We start from the raw sequence: 21,326 nt of genomic DNA on the forward strand, positions 1-21,326 counted from the left end.
AGATTATATGTGTGTTATATAGACTTTTTTTGGTTTGTATTAAAACCAGACAATTGTTTTATATTGAAATATATTTTAAAAGTACTTTTCGTTGGTAGCATATGACCTATCAAAAGCATGTAAAGAAAGTCATGTTATAATCCTGAAAAGATAACCACCCGTCCTTAAAGGGTTAAAATATAGCTGAACTACCCAGCGGGCAGCGGCTATAATGTGTAATAAAAACACACAAAAAATAAAAATACTGCATTTGTGGTTATATATATAGGAAGCGGAGGCAGAGATATCTAATTTTTAACTGACACTGCAACACATTCCCAGCACAGTGTAAGGGGACAGGTAACAAAATGAAAATGTGCATTATAATGCACAAAGTATGTTGGGCAGGCCGCCATGTGTATTTGTTTACATTTCAATGCCTCCTAAAACAGAGGCACACGCTATCCCATTTCCCAGTCCAGCCAGTATCCAATCCACAATTGTGGATGGCAGTGAGTCCGCCTCTAAATGTCTCTTCAGTCAGTGCATTTATAATTATAAAGTTACGCCCTCTTCAGTACCAAAAGGGTTAACCTTTCCGAATCTGCAATAAATTGTCCCTACCGGACACCGTAGCATCATACAAACTGTCATGGTGAACGCCACACACAGCATGCGATCTTCTGAATCGCTTCGCTATGCTGAGTATATGCCGGGGACCGTAACTGGCAGTTCAGGAACAGCCCACGATCGGAGGCTGGTGAGTTATTGCTGGGGGGCTGCAAGCTCAGGTCACGGCCTGAGCTTAGAGAGAGCGCAGTGACACCTGTCAGTTTGGCAACTTGGCATAGCCTATTCATAACCTAGCAGAATGCTCTGGTGCTAAAACAGAGGTCACCCAGTCACATCTTTTTTACGCCATAACAAATTTAAATACATATAGAACATTATTGAAATACTGATCTGAACTGTCTTACAACACTAAAAAAATATCGGAGCTCGTAAAACATGTTTTGTTGAAAAGTATTTTGTCCTCTAATTTTTATGCAGCGTTTGATAAGACGTTTGCTTTTTTACTTCATGAAATCTGATTGTTCATGATGGCCACTGCCTGCCTGCTAGGCTTTCAGGAGTAGATGCTTTATGCGTATCTGTATTTCCATTCTACATGCAACCTGATGATGTAACAAGCGTGCAGTTTACCAATGACTAGTGTTGCCCTTTAGTTGCATAATACAGTCTCTAAAACCAGAAAGGCGTTTCTAAAAAATATCATGCCTTACAAATATTCTGGATACACACACTAAACACGACAAGGAAGTTGGTTTCTTATTCAAGCTGTTTCTTATTCGTGAAATTCTGTTTCTTATTCATGGAAGTTGGTTTCTTATTCAATTTTTTGTCAGACTGCTTTAAATTGACTTTAAAATAAAAAAATAGGTTTTATTAAAATAATAATATGATTCATATAATGTAGTTACACAAAGGTGGAATCTCTTTATATAACAATTAGATATACAAACTTGAAAAAAGGGCATACGTTGGCACCACTACAAATATTACTATTTTGAATAAGGTTAATAACCATTGGGCCACTGATTTCACTATGAATATATACAGGGTAGATCCCCCTCCATGCCATGCAATTGTTTTTAGCCTGGCCCAATGGTGTTTTTGGCACAGAAATTGATGCCAACCCTGGCATAGATAACATAATTCTCATTTTTTAATAAGTAACATATAGTTTCAAAGGTTTAATAACCATTGGGCCACTGATTTCACTATGAATATCTACAGGGTAGATGCCCCTCCATGCCATGCAATTGTTTTTAGCCTGGCCCAATGGTGTTTTTGGCACAGAAATTTATGCCAACCCTGGCATAAGTGACATAATTCTCATTTTTGAGTAAGTAACAGATATTTTCAAAGGGTTAATAACCATTGGGCCACTGATTTCACTATGAATATATACAGGGCAGATCCCCTTCCATGACATGCAATTGTTTTTAGCCTGGCCCAATGGTGTTTTTGGCACATAAATTGATGCCAACCTCGGCATAGGTGACATAATTCTCATTTTTGAATAAGTAACATATATTTTCAAAGGGTTAATAACCATTGGGCCACTGATTTCACTATGAATATCTACAGGGTAGATGCCCCTCTATGCCATGCAATTGTTTTTAGCCTGGCCCAATGGTGTTTTTGGCACAGAAATTGATGCCAACCCTGGCATAGACAACATAATTCTCATTTTTGAATAAGTAACAGATATTTTCAAAGGGTTAATAACCATTGGGCCACTGATTTCAATATAAATATATACAGGTTAGATCTCCCTCCATGACATGCAATTGTTTTTAGCCTGGCCCAATGGTGTTTTGGGCACAGAAATTGATGCCAACACTGGCATAGATAACATAATTCTCATTTTTGAATAAGTAACAGATACTTTCAAAGGTTAATAACCATTGGGCCACTGATTTCACTATGAATATCTACAGGGTAGATCCCCCTCCATGCCATGCAATTGTTTTTAGCCTGGCCCAATGGTGTTTTTGGCACAGAAATTGATGCCAACCCTGGCATAGGTGACATAATTGTCATTTTTGAAGAAGTAACAGATATTTTCAAAGGGTTAATAACCATTGGGCCACTGATTTCACTATGAATATATACAGGTCAGATCCCCTTCCATGACATGCAATTGTTTTTAGCCTGGCCCAATTGTGTTTCGGGAACAGAAATTGATGCCAACCCTGGGATAGGTGACATATTTCTCGTTTGGAATAAGTAACAGATATTTTCAAAGGGTTAATAACCATTGGGCCACTGATTTCAATATAAATATATACAGGTTAGATCTCCTTCCATGACATGCAATTGTTTTTAGCCTGGCCCAATGGTGTTTTGGGCACAGAAATTGATGCCAACCCTGGCATAGGTGACATAATTCTCATTTTTGAATAAGTAACATATAGTTTCAAAGGTTTAATAACCATTGGGCCACTGATTTCACTATGAATATATACAGGGCAGATCCCCCTCCATGCCATGCAATTGTTTTTAGCCTGGCCCAATGGTGTTTTTGGCACAGAAATTTATGCCAACACTGGCATAGGTGACATAATTCTCATTTTGAATAAGTAACAGATATTTTCAAAGGGTTAATAACCATTGAGCCACTGATTTCACTATGCATATATACAGGGTAGATCCCCCTCCATGACATGCAATTGTTTTTAGCCTGGCCCAATGGTGTTTCAGGCACAGAAATTGAAGCCAACCCTGGCATTGGTGTTGTAATTCTCATTTTTGAATAAGTAACTGATATTTTCAAAGGGTTAATAACCATTGGGCCACTGATTTCACTTTGAATATATACAGGTCAGATCCCCTTCCATGCCATGCAATTGTTTGTAGCCTGGCACAATGGTGTTTTGGCACAGAAATTGATGCCAACCCTGGCATAGGTGACATAATTTTCATTTTTGAATAAGTAACATATAATTTCAAAGGGTTAATAACCATGGGCCACTGATTTCACTTTGAATATATACAGGGTAGACCCCCCCCCTCCATGCCATGCAGTTATTTTTTGCCTGGCCCAATAGTGTTTTGGGCACAGTAATTGATGCCAACCCTGGCATAGGTGACATAATTCTCATTTTTGAATATGTAACAGATATTTTCAAAGGGTTAATAACCATTGGGCCACTGATTTCAATATAAATATATACAGGTTAGATCTCCCTCCATGACATGCAATTGTTTTTAGCCTGGCCCAATTGTGTTTTGGGCACAGAAATTGATGCCAACACTGGCATAGGTGACATAATTCTAATTTTTGAATAAGTAACAGATATTTTCAAAGGGTTAATAACCATTGGGCCACTGATTTCAATATAAATATATACAGGTTAGATCTCCCTCCATGACATGCAATTGTTTTTAGCCTGGCCCAATGGTGTTTTGGGCACAGAAATTGATGCCAACACTGGCATAGGTGACATAATTCTCATTTTTGAATAAGAAGTAACAGATATTTTCAAAGGGTTAATAACCATTGGGCCACTGATTTCAATATAAATATATACAGGTTAGATCTCCCTCCATGACATGCAATTGTTTTTAGCCTGGCCCAATGGTGTCTTGGGCACAGAAATTGATGCAAACACTGGCAAAGGTGCTCTAATTCTCATTTTTTAATAAGTAACAGATATTTTCAAAGGGTTAATAACCATTGGGCCACTGATTTCACTATGAATATATACAGGGTAGATCCCCCTCCATGCCATGCAATTGTTTTTATCCTGGCCCAATGGTGTTTTTTTGGCACAGAAATTGATGCCAACCCTGGCATAGATAATATAATTCTCATTTTTGAATAAGTAACAGATGCTTTCAAAGGGTTAATAACCTTTGGGCCACTGATTTCACTATGAATATATACAGGGCAGATCCCCTTCCATGCAATTGTTTTTAGCCTGGCCCAATGGTGTTTTTGGCACAGAAATTGATGCCAACCCTGGCATAGGTGACGTATTTCTCGTTTTGAATAAGTAACAGATATTTTCAAAGGGTTAATAACCATTAGGCCACTGATTTCACTATGAATTTATACAGGGTAGATCCCCCTCCATGACATGCAATTGTTTTGGGCACAGAAATTGATGCCAACACTGGCATAGGTGCTCTAATTATAAACCCTTCGAAAATATATGTTACTTATTCAAAAATGAGAATTATGTTATCTATGCCAGGGTTGGCATCAATTTCTGTGCCAAAAACACCATTGGGCCAGGCTAAAATCAATTGCATGGCATGGAGGGGGATCTACCCTGTATATATTCATAGTGAAATCAGTGGCACAATGGTTATTAACCCTTTGAAAATATCTGTTACTTATTCAAAAATGAGAAATATGTTATCTATGCCAGGGTTGGCATCAATTTCTGTGCCAAAAACACCATTGGGCCAGGCTAAAAACAATTGCATGTCATGGAGGGGCATCTGCCCTGTATATATTCATAGTGAAATCAGTGGCCCAATGGTTATTAACCCTTTGAAAGTATGTTACTTATTCAAAAATGAGAAATATGTTATCTATGCCAGGGTTGGCATCAATTTCTGTGCCAAAAACACCATTGGGCCAGGCTAAAAACAATTGCATGGCATGGAGGGGGATGTACCCTGTATATATTCATAGTGAAATCAGTGGCACAATGGTTATTAATTTCAAGTAATGTAGGTAGCAAGAGTATTCACTGTAAGTTTGTCCTGTACGCTAATAGTTGCGTTATGTTAGTGAAGCTTCTTAAGCCTTTAGGTACAGTTAGGATGGCGGTCTTAAAGCAGCTAGTAAGTAGTATGGTAATCAGTCCCGTTTATCAAACAGCAAATACACTGTATACATAAAGTTCATAGGTGGGTCGGTATGTAGCGGACACAAGCTCATGTGCTGGCTGTAACAAACAAATCCCAAACTTAGGCTCGGCGGCCCTTCCCGGATAAATGCAGTTACCAAACACTATGCACCATACAGAGATATATTGCCACGGCGGGCCCTCGCTACATACCTGTTCCCATACTTTAGTTCCTTGTCAGGATCCTTCTCTAGGTAGCGTGTACGGGTGTTTACCGGAGACTAGCAGGGAAACCAGGTTCCGCTCCTTGACCCTTCCGCTTTCTTGCGCTCCTGAGCCCCAGATTCCTCTGTTCGATCCAACTTGCGGTACGTCAGTGACGTCACGGACAGGTGTGTGCATGCCAGCCAATCCTATTGCGACTTCGATAGACCTGATTCGGCGTGGTGCAAATGGCAAGTAGATAATTTTCAAAAAACAAGAGAGCACCAACGCCGTTAAGTAAAACAAAAATTCTTTATTCCATAAAGTTAAAAACGTTACAGGACAGCAGTACCCTGTAATTAGTTAGATCAAGTGTAGAAAAATTGGCTTACGCGTTTCAGCATATAGCTGTAGTCATAGCCTAGACAGGCTATGACTACGGCTATATGCTGAAACGCGTAAGCCAATTTTTCTACACTTGATCTAACTAATGGGTACTGCTGTCCTGTAACGTTTTTAACTTTATGGAATAAAGAATTTTTGTTTTACTTAACGGCGTTGGTGCTCTCTTGTTTTTTTAAAACAATGGTTATTAACCCTTTGAAAATATCTGTTACTTATTCAAAAATGAGAATTATGTTATCTATGCCAGGGTTGGCATCAATTTCTGTGCCAAAAACACCATTGGGCCAGGCTAAAAACAATTGCATGGCATGGAGGGGGATCTACCCTGTATATATTCATAGTGAAATCAGTGGCCCAATGGTTATTAACCCTTTGGGGCCCATTTATCAAAGGGCTTGCGGACCTGATCCGACACTGCGGATCAGGTCCGCAAGACCTCGCTAAATGCGGAGAGCAATACGCTCTCCGCATTTAACATTGCACCAGCAGCTCACAAGAGCTGCTGGTGCAACGCCGCCCCCTGCTGACTCGCGGCCAATCGGCCGCCAGCAGGAAAGTGTCAATCAACCCGATCGTATTCGATCGGGTTGATTTCCGGCGATTTCTGTCCGCCTGCTCAGAGCAGGCGGACAGGGTTATGGAGCAGCGGTCTTTAGACCGCTGCTTCATAACTTGTGTTTCTGGCGAGTCTGAAGACTCGCCAGAAACACGGCCCTTCAAGCTCCATACGGAGCTTGATAAATGGGCCTGTTTGAAAGTATCTGTTACTTATTCAAAAATGAGAAATATGTTATCTATGCCAGGGTTGGCATCAATTTCTGTGCCAAAAACACCATTGGGCCAGGCTAAAAACAATTGCATGGCATGGAGGGGGATCTGCCCTGTATATATTCATAGTGAAATCAGTGGCCCAATTGTTATTAACCCTTTGAAAGTATCTGTTACTTATTCAAAAATGAGAATTATGTCACCTATGCCAGGGTTGGCATCAATTTCTGTTCCAAAAACACCATTGGGCCAGGCTAAAATCAATTGCATGGCATGGAGGGGGATCTACCCTGTATATATTCATAGTGAAATCAGTGGCCCAATGGTTATTAACCCTTTGAAAATATCTGTTACTTATTCTAAATGGTAATATTTGTATTGGTGCCAACGTATGCCCTTTTTTACAGTTTGTATATCTAATTGTTATATAAAGAGATTCCACCTCTGTGTAACTACATTATATGAATCATATTATTATTTTAATAAAACCTATATTTTTATTTTAAAGTCAATTTAAAGCAGTCTGACAAAAAAATTGAATAAGAAACCAACTTCCATGAATAAGAAACAGAATTTCACGAATAAGAAACAGCTTGAATAAGAAACCAACTTCCTTGTCATCACTAAACGCCTTTTCCTACTACCTGGAAGAAACTAGGTTCAAAATGACCTGTGTTAAGATCCCAAAACAAGATCAGTGGTTTTCCAACCAGAGTAAATCTCCATGCATTCTTCCTAGATTATTCCAGGCACACAGTCTCTTTTGTAAATATCTGTAATCCAATGTACTGAGATTAGTTATGTTGCAAATAATTTCATATATGGAGAACAGCTGACAATTCAAAGAGAATTGTTGTTTTTGATATTAAATTGACTATTACACTAGTCTAAGAATTCCCATGTAGTAAAATCTTAAGGATATTTGTGGCTCAACTGGAGAGCATAGACACCATAGACATGCACATACATATATAAATTCATACTCTTCTCAATAATATATAGATTGGCCTGAAAATATTTTTTTTGTTATATTAACTTATTTTAATGAGAACACCTTAGTTGAAATAATCTTTATTGTCAAAAAGGAAGACAAGAGACATATCTAATACATCATGCCCCTAGTTCAGATAAACATATTTATATTCATTGTTACAGTCTCAGGACCTCTTATCATGTTCGATAAAGTTTTATAATTCCATATATCTGTCTCAAACAACATGAAAAAGAGTTGTAGGATGAAACAACTTCTCTCAGCAATTAGTATATCCATCCGGCTTTCCCAATGTATCTCCATCATTACTGAAATCTCTGAAAGTCCATAGAGTCCTAGGAAAAGCTCCCACCTACTGAAGTTGCCTTCAGGCATAGGAAATATATGAGGTCCTGTTTATTTTCCTGAAGTAGGAACGAAATTATCTATAGTCTTCCTTCCCCTCCCTTTTCTAATGTGTTTTCCTTTTATTTTAATAATTATAAACATTAAACATAAACTTTTGAAACTGTAAAACAATAAACTCATAACTGTATAACCTTTCCCGTCGAGCAGAGAGAGAACCATCAAATTGTATCTAAGATGTATATAAGTTCCCCATAAAAGACTTAGTGGCAATAAGTTTAGGAGAGATCCCCTATCGTGTTATAACTCTTGAAAGACTTAAATTTCCCTTATCTCTCTTCTATCTCTGTTCATGATCCAGTGGACCCAAATCTTTTGGAAATGTGTTGTTGTATCCTGCAACCAAGAGGCAGATTCTGACATAGCATATATATTATCTAACCTGTTAATCACTTCTGACCACGTTGGTGAACCTGTTCTCCAGTGTTTGGCTATACATATCCTCGTGGTTGTACAAAGTATATTTATGAATATATTGGTAGCTAAGTTTAAGGATTCATCTGAAACATGCAAGAGGGCCTGCGCCGCCGTTAGCATCATAGATTTATCTAATAGGATACTTATCAATTTAGAAAGTTTGTTCCAAATTTGTTTAATCTCCCCACATTCCCACCACATATGCATATAATTTCCAATTTCTGCACAGCCTCTGTAACAGAGTCTACTTTTCTGCAATGTATAATGTGCAGTTCTTATGGGTGTAAGATACCACCTGTAAGATGTTTTAATAGAATTTTCGATAAGGTCTGCGCATATCAGTCCCTTGCTAATCCTAGAAAGTATTTGTGTCCATCTGTCATCATCATATGTTTCACCTAAGTCTCTTTCCCAATTCTCATGAAGCGGCAATTTGGAGCCTTTTTTTGCATCTTGTATTGCCAAGTACAGTTGTGATATTAGTTTTTTATTTCTACCTGGGGTTGCAATAATGCGTTCTGTTGTAGTGTATGGGTTTAGTGGTTTGTTTTGTCTGTATTTGTATATTGTGGTGGATATCTGAAGATATAGGAACCAATGTAAGGTGTCCGGCTGAAGTTTATCTTTCAGTTGGGTGTATGTGAGCATTTTACCTTTATCTAAAAAGTCTGCAACTCTGTAGAGGCCCTTATTTTCCCACTTACATATTAGTATTTGAAATTCTGCAGGAAGTATAGCACCCAGTGGTATTATCTTAGTACCCTTGGGTATGAGGCCTAGAGAAGATGTGAGGTATTTCCACATATGTTTGGACTCCTCTGTCACCTTGAGTTTGTATAGTGTTTTGTTTGAGGTGTTCCAAACAATCGTGGCTGGATCATTCACCCCAGCTAAGTCTGCCTCTAGTCTAGTCCAAGTTATTTCTCGACAGTTTTTGCTTATCAGCGTAATTTGTGACAACCTAGCTGCCTGATAGTAGTCTAACAAATTGGGCACCCCCACTCCCCCTAGCTGTTTGTGTTGTTTTAATAGTTGGGAGGCTATTCTAGCTGTTTTGGGTCCTCGTAGGAATCTAATTAGGTCCATCTGGAGATCTGCTAGCTCTCTTTGCGGTACTTTGATTGGTAATGCTCTGAAGAGATATAATATTCTCGGTAGAATATTCATCTTTATAATCGATAATCTGCCATACCAGGAGAAACACCCCCTCCTCCATCTACCCAAATCCCTTCTTACGGTCTTAAAGATCTCAGTATAGTTTGCCTTATAGAGTCCCTCTAGTGTGTTTGTTATGTTAACTCCCAAGTATTTGATATATTTTTTTAGCCCACTTAAAGTCAAAATTCGCTTCTATCAACTTACGAGTATGTAGTGGTAGTGTCAGTGGTATAGCCTCACACTTATCTGAATTTATTTTGAAGCCTGAGATTTTTGAAAATTCATCAATGACTTGATATAGATGAGGGAGTGATCTTAAAGGTTTCGTCAATGTAAGCAAAATGTCATCCGCAAATAAGGTGAGTTTATATTCTTCTTTGTTAATTTTTACTCCGGTAATGTCTTTTGCTCCCCTGATGTAGGCCGCTAAAGGTTCTATGCTTAGTGCAAATAATAGAGGAGATAGCGGGCAGCCCTGACGTGTCCCATTTAATATTTTAATTGGCCTAGACTGATGGCCCGTTGCTCTGATAGTTGCTGTTGGGTCTGAATACAGGTTTTTAATAGCCGTCATGAATTGTCCTTTGAAACCCATGAATGTTAGTGTCTCAATCATATATTCCCAGTCGACCCTATCAAACGCCTTCTCTGCATCCAGAGATAGGAGCAGAGAAGGCGTTTTTGTCCCCACCAAGTACTCCACCAGAGACACCGTTCGTCTCACATTATCTGGGGCTTCCCTTTCTTTTATGAATCCTACCTGGTCGGGATGTATCAATGAGGGTAGATATAATTTGAGCCTATTTGCTAAAATTTTTGTAAAAATTTTTAAATCTTGGTTAATCAATGAGATCGGCCTATAGTTTTGGTATTTTTTGGGATTCCTTCCTGGTTTGGGTATAACCACTATTTTGGCCTGCAATATGTCCTGTGGGATACGGGTACCCTGCATGATGTCATTGCAGAATTTGTGCAAGTGGGGGACCAGACATTTTTTAAATACTTTATAATATTCACCTGAGAACCCATCAGGACCCGCCGCCTTGCCTATTTTAAGATCTTTTATTGCTAGGGCGATTTTGTTTATTGTTATTTCTGTGTTTAAGGCTTCCATGTCTGTAGCATTAAGTTTCGGGAGTTTAGCCTTTTGCAGAAAATGGTGTCTAAGTGTTTTTGTCTGAGTAGTATGTTGAACTTTTTTCCCGTCATAAAGAGATTCATAATATTGTGCAAAGCAGTCCGTTATGTCTTGAGGGTGATATATTAGCGTCCCGTCTTCTTTTTGTAGTTGTTGTATAGTTAGATTTTTCGTCCTTTCCCTTAGTTTGTGAGCTAGAAATCTATCTGGCTTATTAGCATATATAAAGTAATGTGCCTTCAACTTATGCATAGCTCTGAGGGAGTTAATGAGAACACCTTAAAGGGACATTACACTTTTTTTTTAGCGATTTAGATAGATCATACAATTTTAAACAACTTTCCAATTTACCTATGTGATCAGATTCTTTGTTCTTTTGGTATCCTTTGTTTAAGAAACAGTAATGCACTACTGGGAGCTAGCTAAAAGCGAATAGCAAGAGGCATATATGTGCAGCCACCAATCAGCAGCTTATGAGCCTGCCTTGGTATACTTTTCAACAAAGGATACAAAGAGCACAAACAAATTAGATAATAGAAATACATTAGAAAGTTATTTAAAATATCATGCTCTATCTGAATCATGAAATAAAAAAAATGGGCTTTAAGTAGTTTATACTTATTTATATGTGTTATGGCGGTGTTTATGTGGTAAATGCATTATTGTGTGTTTGTGAAGCTTTGGAAATTAAAGGGACATTCCAGCCAAAGTTAAAATCAACATGGATGAATTTCAGTTTTGAATTGAAGCATTTTTGCAATATACATGTATTAGCAAAAATGCTTCTAATAAAAGCTATAGCTGTTTTAAAAGTATATTTAAGTATGCTCCGTGCACCAGCATTTTAAATGCAGCACTTGCGCAGAGAGCCTAAGGTGCTTGTACCGTTTGGTAATTACTTAATTTGCTAATTGCTAACTTAATACAAACCCTACTTGCACTCTGAGCAGCTGCAGTATTTAAAATGCACTGAGAATATCTAGCATTAACACTAAAACATTGATAACTTTTACTAGAAGCATTTTTGCCGATACATGTATATTGCAAATATGTTTCTATTTCAATACATAAATTATCTATGTGCTTTTAAATTTTGACTGGAATGTCCCTTTTAATATGACCTTTTGTCTGCATTGACAGTGTAATTATGCCTGTCTGGAAATCCGTGTCTGATCTGTCTGCTAGTATCTTTGAGTACATGTGACTCTCAGCTGATGGTTACAAAAGCATGCATTGACTAGGTTAGGGGATAGTAAAGTCCAAATTAAACTTTCATATTTCAGATAGGGCATGTTATTTTAAACAACTTTATAATTTGCTTTGTTCTCTTGGTATTGTTAGTTGAAAACTAAACCTAGATAGGCTCATATGCTAATTTCTAAGCCCTTGAAGTCTGCCTCTTATCTGAATACATTTGACAGTTTTTCACAGCTAGAGGGCATAAGTTCATGTGTTTCATATAAATAACTGTGCTCACTCATGTGGAGTTATTTAAGAGTCAGCACTAATTGCCTGAGGTGCATGTCTGTCAAAAGATCTGAGATAAGGAGGCAGTCTGTAGAAGTTTAGATACAAGGTAATTACAGAGGTAAAAAGAATATTTCTATAACAGTACTGGTTATGCAAAACTGGGGAATGGTAAATACAGGGATTATCTATCTTTTGGTGTTTTACTATCCCTTTAATGATTCAGAAAGAACATACAATTTTAAACAACTTTCCAATTTTCTTCTGTTATCAAATTTGCTTTTTTTTCTCATAGTATCCTTTGTTGAAAGTAAACCTGGTAGGCTCAGGAGCAGCAGTGCTCTACTTAGAGCTAGCTGAAAATATCTAGGGCCCATAATATAAAGTTCTTCACTCTGGTGAGATTTTCTAAGCAATTTTGTTAGTACTGCGAGGTTCCTCAACAAAGTTATGAAGATAAATTTTAGCTTGTGAACCGTTTATCTATACAGACTTATGAAAGTGAAGGAGAAACACATACACACACACACACACACACACACACACACACACACACACAACCCTTAAAGGGACACTGAACCCAAAATTTTTCTTTCATGATTCAGATAGAGCATGCAATTTTAAGCCACTTTCTAATTTATTCCTATTATCAATTTTTCTTCGTTCTCTTGCTATCTTTATTTTAAAAAGAAGACATCTAAGCTTTTTTTTATTCAAAACTCTGGACAGCACTTTTTTTATTGGTGGATGAGTTTATCCACCAATCAGCAAGAATAACCCAGGTTGATCACCAAAAATGGGCCGGCATCTAAACTTACTTTCTTGCATTTCAAATAAAGATATCAAGAGAATGAAGAAAATTTGATAATAGGAGTAAATTAGAAAGTTGCTTAAAATGTCATGCTCTATGTGAATCACGAAATAAATTTTTTTTGGGTACAGTGTCCCTTTAAGGACCGGGCATTTCAGACAAAAACTTTCCCAAAAGACCAGAGCATTTTTAGCATTTTTGCCATCACTACATTTAAACAGAAGTAGAGCCTTTCTTTATATTTACCTATAAAAACTATATATATTTTTTTAGTAGACAACCCAAAGTATAGATCTAGGCCCGTTTTGGTATATTTCATGCCCACTATTTCACAGCCAAATGCGATCAAATATTTTTTACAAACAGCTTGTGCAATCATAGCACAAGTGGTTGTAAATGCTTCTCTGGGATCCCCTTTGTTCAGAAATAGCAGACATATATGGCTTTGACATTGCTTTTTGGTAATTAGATGTCTGCTAAATGTCGCTGTGCACCACACTTGTATTTATGCCCAGCAGTGAAGGGGTTAATTAGGTAGTTTGTAGGGTAATTTTAGCTTTAGTGTAGAGATCAGCCTCCCACACCCCACCCCTGATCCCTCCCTGACCCCTCTCAAACAGCTCTCTTCCCTCCCCCACCGACCAATGATCACCCCCATCTTAAAGGGACAGTAAACACCAGCATTTTTGTTGTTTAAAAATGTAGATAATCCCTTTATTACCCATTCCCCAGTTTTGCATAACCAACACAGTTATAATAATATACTTTTTACCTCTGTGATTACATTGTATCTAAGCCTCTGCAAACTGCCCCCTTATTTCAGTTCTTTTGACAGACTTGCATTTTTATGCTACTTGCTACTTCCTCCCTCCTTCCACCTCACTGTCGGCTTTTTAAAAAAAAAATATTTTAAACATCCACTGTAGCATGGCATAGTGCTCCCGCCCTCCTCCTGCCCCCTACAGCGATGGGCTGCCCACCCGCCTCCCTCCATACCCTTCCACCCACCAACGATCGGCACCACTGCTGTCCGATACAGAGAGGCCCACAGAGTGGCCCACTCTGCATCAGAAACTCTGCAAATCCTACATCTGCAGTGCCCCACCCATGGGGCATGCAGAAATAGCGCAACCTCGCTATTTTTAGCAAGATCGGGCAGAGAGAAGCAGAGGACGGGGATAATGACCAGTGTCGTACAGGATATGGCGCTGGTCATTAAGGGGTTAAAATAAAATGCTCACAAAAGCCCCCAAAATATTTTGTTTGATTTCTCTCCATGCCAGTGAGTTTTGATCATCAGTAGCCAATGACTTAAAGGCATATGTGTTTAGCCGTTAATCAACAGCTTGAATAACAACAACCACATGGATAAAAGAGATGATTTGTAAGTAAATGTAAAGTTGAATGAATGAGTGCCCTGTTTTAAAAAATACAATTAATAACAGGGGCACTTTTTATTTATTTAACTTTACTTTGCAAACTTTTTTTTTTTTTTTTTTTTAAATACTTACCTATTTCCTTTTGGAAACCTAGACCAGCGATCCTTCGCCCGCAGCTCCTCTGTACTTACCACAGCAATGACAACACCGGCTTCCTCCAATCAACTGGATCAGAGGTTATAGGAGGTGGGAATAGCCAGGGAGAGCATTCTGCTCAGGTAGGGTGGGAGCTTCCCAGAAAGGCTCTTAAACACAAGGCAGGAAATATGGAGGGTGCGTCTGGATTCCAGCGACAGCCAGTTTAGTTCTTTTAGCATGTCACAATGGTGGGTCCTGTGGTTACATTGTAGCACAAAGCGGCAGAACGAGTTATACAACATATTATGTTTATTAAGGTGAGTTTGTGGTGCAGGTGCATATACTACGTCCCCGTAATCCATAATAGGCATCAGCATTTGCTGTAAAATCTTTTCCTTTACTGTAGGTCTGAGGCAGGATTTGTTTCAGTACAGGGCACCTAGTTTTGGATAAAGTTTAGATGCAAGTTTTTCTATGTGGAGGCCAAAAGATAGATTGGGGTCTAACAACATACCTAAGTATTTGAAAGAGTGGACTGCGGTCAGCGTGCAATTGGATTTCGTTTTGATGCGTAGATGGGAATTTTGTAATTTGTGTTATTTCGGTCCTGTTCCAAAGATCATTGTGACAGTTTTGTCAGTGTTTAGGAAGAGTTTGTTTTTTGAGATCCACTTTTCTACCTCTGTGAACTGGTCTTGGAGCACTGCTTCAAGTTGCGGCAGATCGGAATTGTTTGCATAGATTACCGTGTCATCTGCGTACATGTGTACAGTGGAGGATTTGCAGACATTAGGCAGATCATTTATAAATAATGTGAATAGTAGGGGGCCGAGAATGGAACCTTGGGGAACACCACACGTGACTGGGAGAGGGAGAGAGTCGCTGTCAGAAATGGAGACATATTGTGATCGATCTGATACATATGATCAAACCCAGGTTAACGGACGATCAGCAATACCAGAGTTTTTTAGTTTCATAGGTATTATGTTGTTGTCTACTATGTCAAATGCCTTTGCAAAATCAAGGAAAATTGCTCCAGTTAGGTCTCCTTGTTCCATGCCAGTTTGGATGTCGTTGCAAACTTTTAGGAGGGCAGTTATAGTGCAGTGATTCGGGCGAAAACCTGATTGATCAGGGGTCAGATAGTGTCATATTACATCCTGACTTACCTGTGTATATAGCTCTAAGTAGGTGGCTGCTTCTGCCTCTTACCTGTATAAAGTTACCTCCCACAATCAATTCAGTGCTTGGTAATCCTTCTCCTTACACGGTGCTAGTGCTCTGAACACTTGGTTCCCCAGAGACAGCACTTTCTGCGATGAGATATTTTTTTGAAAAATTTTCTGCAGGTAATTTTTAAATGAAATAAAATGTATAAATTTGTCAGTTACACTAAAGAACCAGATCAATTGCAATGTGTTGGTTATCTGGAGAATAAATCAATATTTTACATTTTATAATCTAGTGCAGTAGTGGAAAATTGCATTGCATATTAGCTACAGACAAAAAAAGTAATTGTAAAATGTCTCTTGAATTCATTTGTTTCCTTTTCTCTTAGTTTAGCATAGAAAAGTAGTAATAAAAAAGGTGCATTTCTCATACGAACAGCTTACATTTAGAGAAAAACAGCTTTGCAGACTGTGAAAAGCTAGGGAATGAGCTTGCAAAAATCTCAGAGCCAGACAACAATCAATGCACTGCTGCTTTGCAGCACTACTGCATATTTGATTGTTGTCTTCAAACAGCACTTTGCTCTGGATGCACTGTGGTAAGGAAAACGTATGCAATGCAGCCAGAGAACAGCTCTGTTTAAAAAGAACAGCCTAATGTAGAGTAGCACTAAAAAGGTAACGTGCTAACAGTTCCTGTTCTTTCTGCAGACATGCTGCATTTTCTGCGATGACATCTCAGATCACTCTATGTTCTGCCTTGGGGCTTGGTTCTAAGGAAAGTTTCAAGCCTTATAGCTTTTCTCAGCTAATTCTGCCTAACTTTGTTTCTCTACAGTCAGTCCATTGTGAAAACCTTTTCCCAGCTAATCCGGCTCTTAAAGACCTATCAAATACAGTAACTTGCCTTTGAATTTAATTACTACTAGCTCTGCATTGTTCCTCCATTACTTGCAGTGTTTCACTACAATTCCCAGAATTCAGCTACAAGCCGTGCGGTGACGTCACACGCTGAAGCCTCATTTTCATCACAGCCTCTTCCTCTGCATGTTACTAACAAGGAGAACTCCTACTGCTTGCAAGCAAGCATTTACCGGTAACGATTACTTATATTTATCTCATGACATTCGGATTACTACTTCCAATTCAGAATTTTATTAATTAGTATGCTAAATAACCGCTCATAATTACTTATATGTGACTTTATACTTTGTTTATAAGGATCTTTACTTATCAAAATATCTTAAGCTCAATCCTTTAAATATGTAAATCGATCTCATTACCTACTTACTTAGCTAGGTGTTTGTATGCTAAGTGATTCTGCCATTATCTGTTGTGCCCTATTGGCCATAGATTTACTTACCATCTTCCATACACCCAATATTAAAGAAAGGGTTTTGCTCTTAATACTGATTCCATTATCATTATTGATGCGAGCCCATGAGCATTAACTTTTCCACAAAATATATGTATATGTATATATATAAGTTGTACTAAACAATTGATCTTTATATAATCTACAGTTGGATTCAAATTCTATACAAACCTATCTTTTTTCCTTTTTTAGGAAATAAGACTCTACTAAATTCTTTACCACATTTGACAGATAGTTAGAGTGTTGATAATACTCACATAGTTGCATATGGACGCATTTTTCTTAGATTTTTGACAACACTGGGAGCAAAGATATAGGGCGATACTTAGAAACCAAGGTTAACTTACCACTTTTATGGATAGGCACTACTCTTGCAGTTTTCCAGTTTTAGTAAACAGTCTTACTTAGTATTTCTTATCTACAACGACCTCATATAAATGCAGCTGTCAGATTGTTCAGAATGATATATTAGGATTCTTTGGCAAAAATATTTTTTTTGAATCAAAGATTTTTATTGAGGTTTTTATACACAAACAAAAATATAAGCAGGCATATGTTCTTTCACATATACAGTCATGACAGAGATGTTAAATGTAGAAATATATAAATGAGCAATGCTATCTACATACCCCTCAAACTTAAAAACTGAGGTTCAATATTTATGTTCTAATATACCTCCCAGCTAAATTATAAGTCACTTCTGGGCCTATACCCAAAAATATGTATCACGGGAGGGGACTAGGGTGATATAGAGCCACTCATGGGCATGGTGGGCAAATAAAGCCCAGTTAGCGGTAGTATAATTCTCTGAAAACAAAGGGCGGATAAATACAGCTGATTAATTCACAAAACCATGTGAATATTGGAGGAAATACTAGTAATGGAAAGAACCTTCTAAATGTCGCTTAATGGTAACAGAAAATAATGAGAAAAGGCTCAGCTACTGGTACTGCTGTTATTAGCATTGAAGAATGACATTCTCTGAGTATACAAGTGTTTGAGATATTAATGAATAGCAAATGAGAATATATGAGGAGAGAAGTAGAATGCTAAAGTATTTTAACCTGCAAAGTGTATGTTGTAATTATCAGATTAACAGTGGCAGAGAAGATAAACATTGTGAGTAGGAGGTGATGTAATCCGGATTGCATACCATCGGTCATCTCACCTGGGATGGTTAAATTAGTGAGTATACCTAGAAAATGACTGAACCTCAGCTAAAAAAGCTAAAGATTATAGGGAGTTGAATATTATCTACCATATACAACTCATTGTTGTATTAAGCCAAGAGTCCGATAATATGTAGCTTTTAAAAAAAGAAAAAACAAAAAAAACAAATCGGCCTTGTTTGTTCAGTTATAGACTATCTGAGCTGCAGGATGGGAAAAGGTATACCAAGTGAGGGTTAAAACTAATATTATGATACCTATAATATGCATCACATCTCAAAAAATCTGCTAGAAAACCCCAGGCCATTAATACAGGGCTTTAAGTATGTTGTATATGTATACAGGTTTTGAGAGTAAGTAATAACTCGGTTATGGAATATGAAGTGAATTATTAGTTTCAAATTTCCAGCCTTAAGGAAAAAATCCCGGTGAACATTCACTATGACAACTTACCGGACTATATGAACTCTAAAGTCATGTGGTAAAGTTACACAGAGCTAACTGCACATTAAAAATATCAAATTATACCACATTATAAGGGGTAACCCAGACAGACTTACCACCAAAAATGAGTGCCTCAGGCACTGTTAACTAACATAACTTGTCTCTCAAATGTGAGCAAAAGGTCTCTCTAGAATACTTGAACCCAGCAAGTTCATCACAGTGGAGTCCCGATTAATGCTGCACGCTTTAACTCACTCTCAACCAATTCCATGGGGGTTCTTGACAATTGAGTCCTGATGCACGTAAAAGTCCTTCCTGAACTGCAATATAGCCAGCTCTTCCAGCTCAATAGACGTATCTCTCCATGATTTCGGAAAACAACCTTGACCCAGCACCCACCATACCAATCTTCTGAGTGTATGAGGAACGAGTGCATAATCCAGCACCCAGCCGCGGGAACCGGCCGCATCCCCACGACCAGACGCCGCATGCCAAAGGACATCCACTGGACTTGCGTTGAGACTTTCTCCCAAAGCTGAGGTAAGTAAACTAGCTCGGGCTGTACCTTCTATAATGCTAACCTCCATTCTCTGGCATTCACATGTCGTTACAGAGTATGAGATCGCAGGGTGGGGTGCCGGGATCAGAGTAGTGACTGGAGGGTTTAATGATGACGCAGCAGCCTCCTGAGTATTGAGATTATCAGCTCAGACTTCTTTGCGGCCATCTTTGACAGCGGACATTAGATCTTGGAATCCCCTCTCCACCTGATTTTCAAGGTTTGCCAACAGGATGTTAAGCTTTGCATAGTACTCCTCCATGTTCTTTCAGCAGATATATGGTCCTGTTTTACCCGGGGGGGGGTATAGGAGATAATTTAGGGAAGGCCTCCTTCTGTGATCTCCGACAGCCTGTTTTTTAGGGCTCAATTCGGAGTTAGCGATCCCAAGTTAGTTCAGATCAACTGACCTAAAGCTCACATAGATGAAACGCTTGTCCTTCACTGTTACAGACTGGCTAGAGCAAGAATAATAGGTCTTTAGCTGGTTGATTAGTAGGAGCCTTTAAATCTGCGACTGGTCATTGCCGCTACTTAGGCACGCCCCCCCGGCAAAAATATTTTAATTAGATCATTCTTAAAATTTCTGTTAATAAAACATCTTCTCATTTTTTTTCTTTGCCTTTGAGACGTATGTTCTCAGATATACAAAGCATTTTTACTCATCTGATGCAGTCTCTACAACTTAGTGCAAACTTGCATTAACTCATTAAATATTGCTGAAAAGCTGAAATAATTGTTTAACACGAGTCCTTTATTTTATAAAAAGGATTAATTGGGTATTTCCTGTAGCTTTTGACACATCTTTCTGTCACTAAATACAATTTATAGTTGATATTTTAAAGGTGCACAAATCTTTCTAGTACTTATTTGTCTTTTTTTTTTTTTTTTTTTTTTTCTTCATGTATTTCCACCCTTTTTGTTTTTTGGCAGTTGTAGAGTTGAGTCAGCTTATTTGTTTTCAGAACACTGAAGTAAAATGAAAGTGCTCTGTTCACAAAATTTGGAATAAACTGAAGACATAAAAACACAAGGATGACACATAAAATGTAGAACAGATACCTCAGCAGAAAACAACATGCATGCATTTCTTAGCAATGAGTCATTTCTGTTAAGTAGAGAAATACTTCAATATCAGAAATCCCTCAAGCTGGGACTGAAGCAGATGGTATTGCTATTGCTTTCAAGTTTCACTTAATGCTAATATGTGCTACATTTAACTAGTGCTCTACTGAATAGATCTGCAAGGCAGGGAATAAAACCTTGTGTTGCTTACTGCCTTGTTTGAAATGATTTCTTGTATGGCTCAACATGTCTCATTGAAGTAAGTCATGTTAACAACTTTAAAGTGAAGGTAAAGTTATCTTGACGCTGATTTACAATCAAATTCTTTGTTACAAATAAATAGGAGTTTCATTCATGATTTTTTAAAATATTTATTATAAATACAGTTATCTTGGTTTTAGTTCCCCTTTTTCAGCTCCACAAAATCAACCCAGTTTTTTTTTTTTTTTTTTTTTTTTTTTTTTAAATATCCTGATCACGTTTTTCGATCAGCCAGTTGAAAATCTGGCCGTTAGGCGGCCGTGACCACACGTCATCCGCCTACTTGATGCTATGCTCATGCGCTACAGTCTTCATTTCTGAGTAGAAGCGTGTTCCCCTTTTTTTAATCTGTTTTGCTGACTGTCGCATGCGCATTAGTGATTGATAGGTCAATTTGGAATGTAACACGCTTCTGGTCTTACGTATAGAGCGGGTGGGACCGCTCTATACATCACAGCACCTAGTATCCGGAAATAGAGGTTGGGAGGAGATATCTTAGAAACGGTAGGGAAATACATAGACATAAATACAATAAAAATATATATTAAATAAAGTTAGCGATTAGCTTATTATATGGTCAAATAAATAATTCATATACTCAAATTTAATAAACTTTACCTTCACTTTAAAGGCATAGTAAAGTCAAAAATAACCTTTT

General features: G+C 38.0%; 1 protein-coding gene across 2 annotated transcripts in view; it reads left to right on the forward strand.

The window, feature by feature from the left end:
• The first annotated feature begins 584 nt into the window (after window positions 1-584).
• Window positions 585-21,326, forward strand: part of DNAJC15 (DnaJ heat shock protein family (Hsp40) member C15) — a 156,188-nt gene continuing 135,446 nt past the window's right edge. For both annotated transcript variants that reach the window (XM_053707977.1, XM_053707976.1), the window contains exon 1: window positions 585-739. In XM_053707977.1, the coding sequence (XP_053563952.1) occupies window positions 632-739 (108 nt within the window). In that variant the 5' untranslated portion in view covers window positions 585-631. The remainder of the gene's footprint in view (window positions 740-21,326) is intronic.

The sequence above is a fragment of the Bombina bombina genome, chromosome 3 (genome assembly GCF_027579735.1).
Source record: "Bombina bombina isolate aBomBom1 chromosome 3, aBomBom1.pri, whole genome shotgun sequence".
NCBI lineage: Eukaryota > Metazoa > Chordata > Amphibia > Anura > Bombinatoridae > Bombina > Bombina bombina.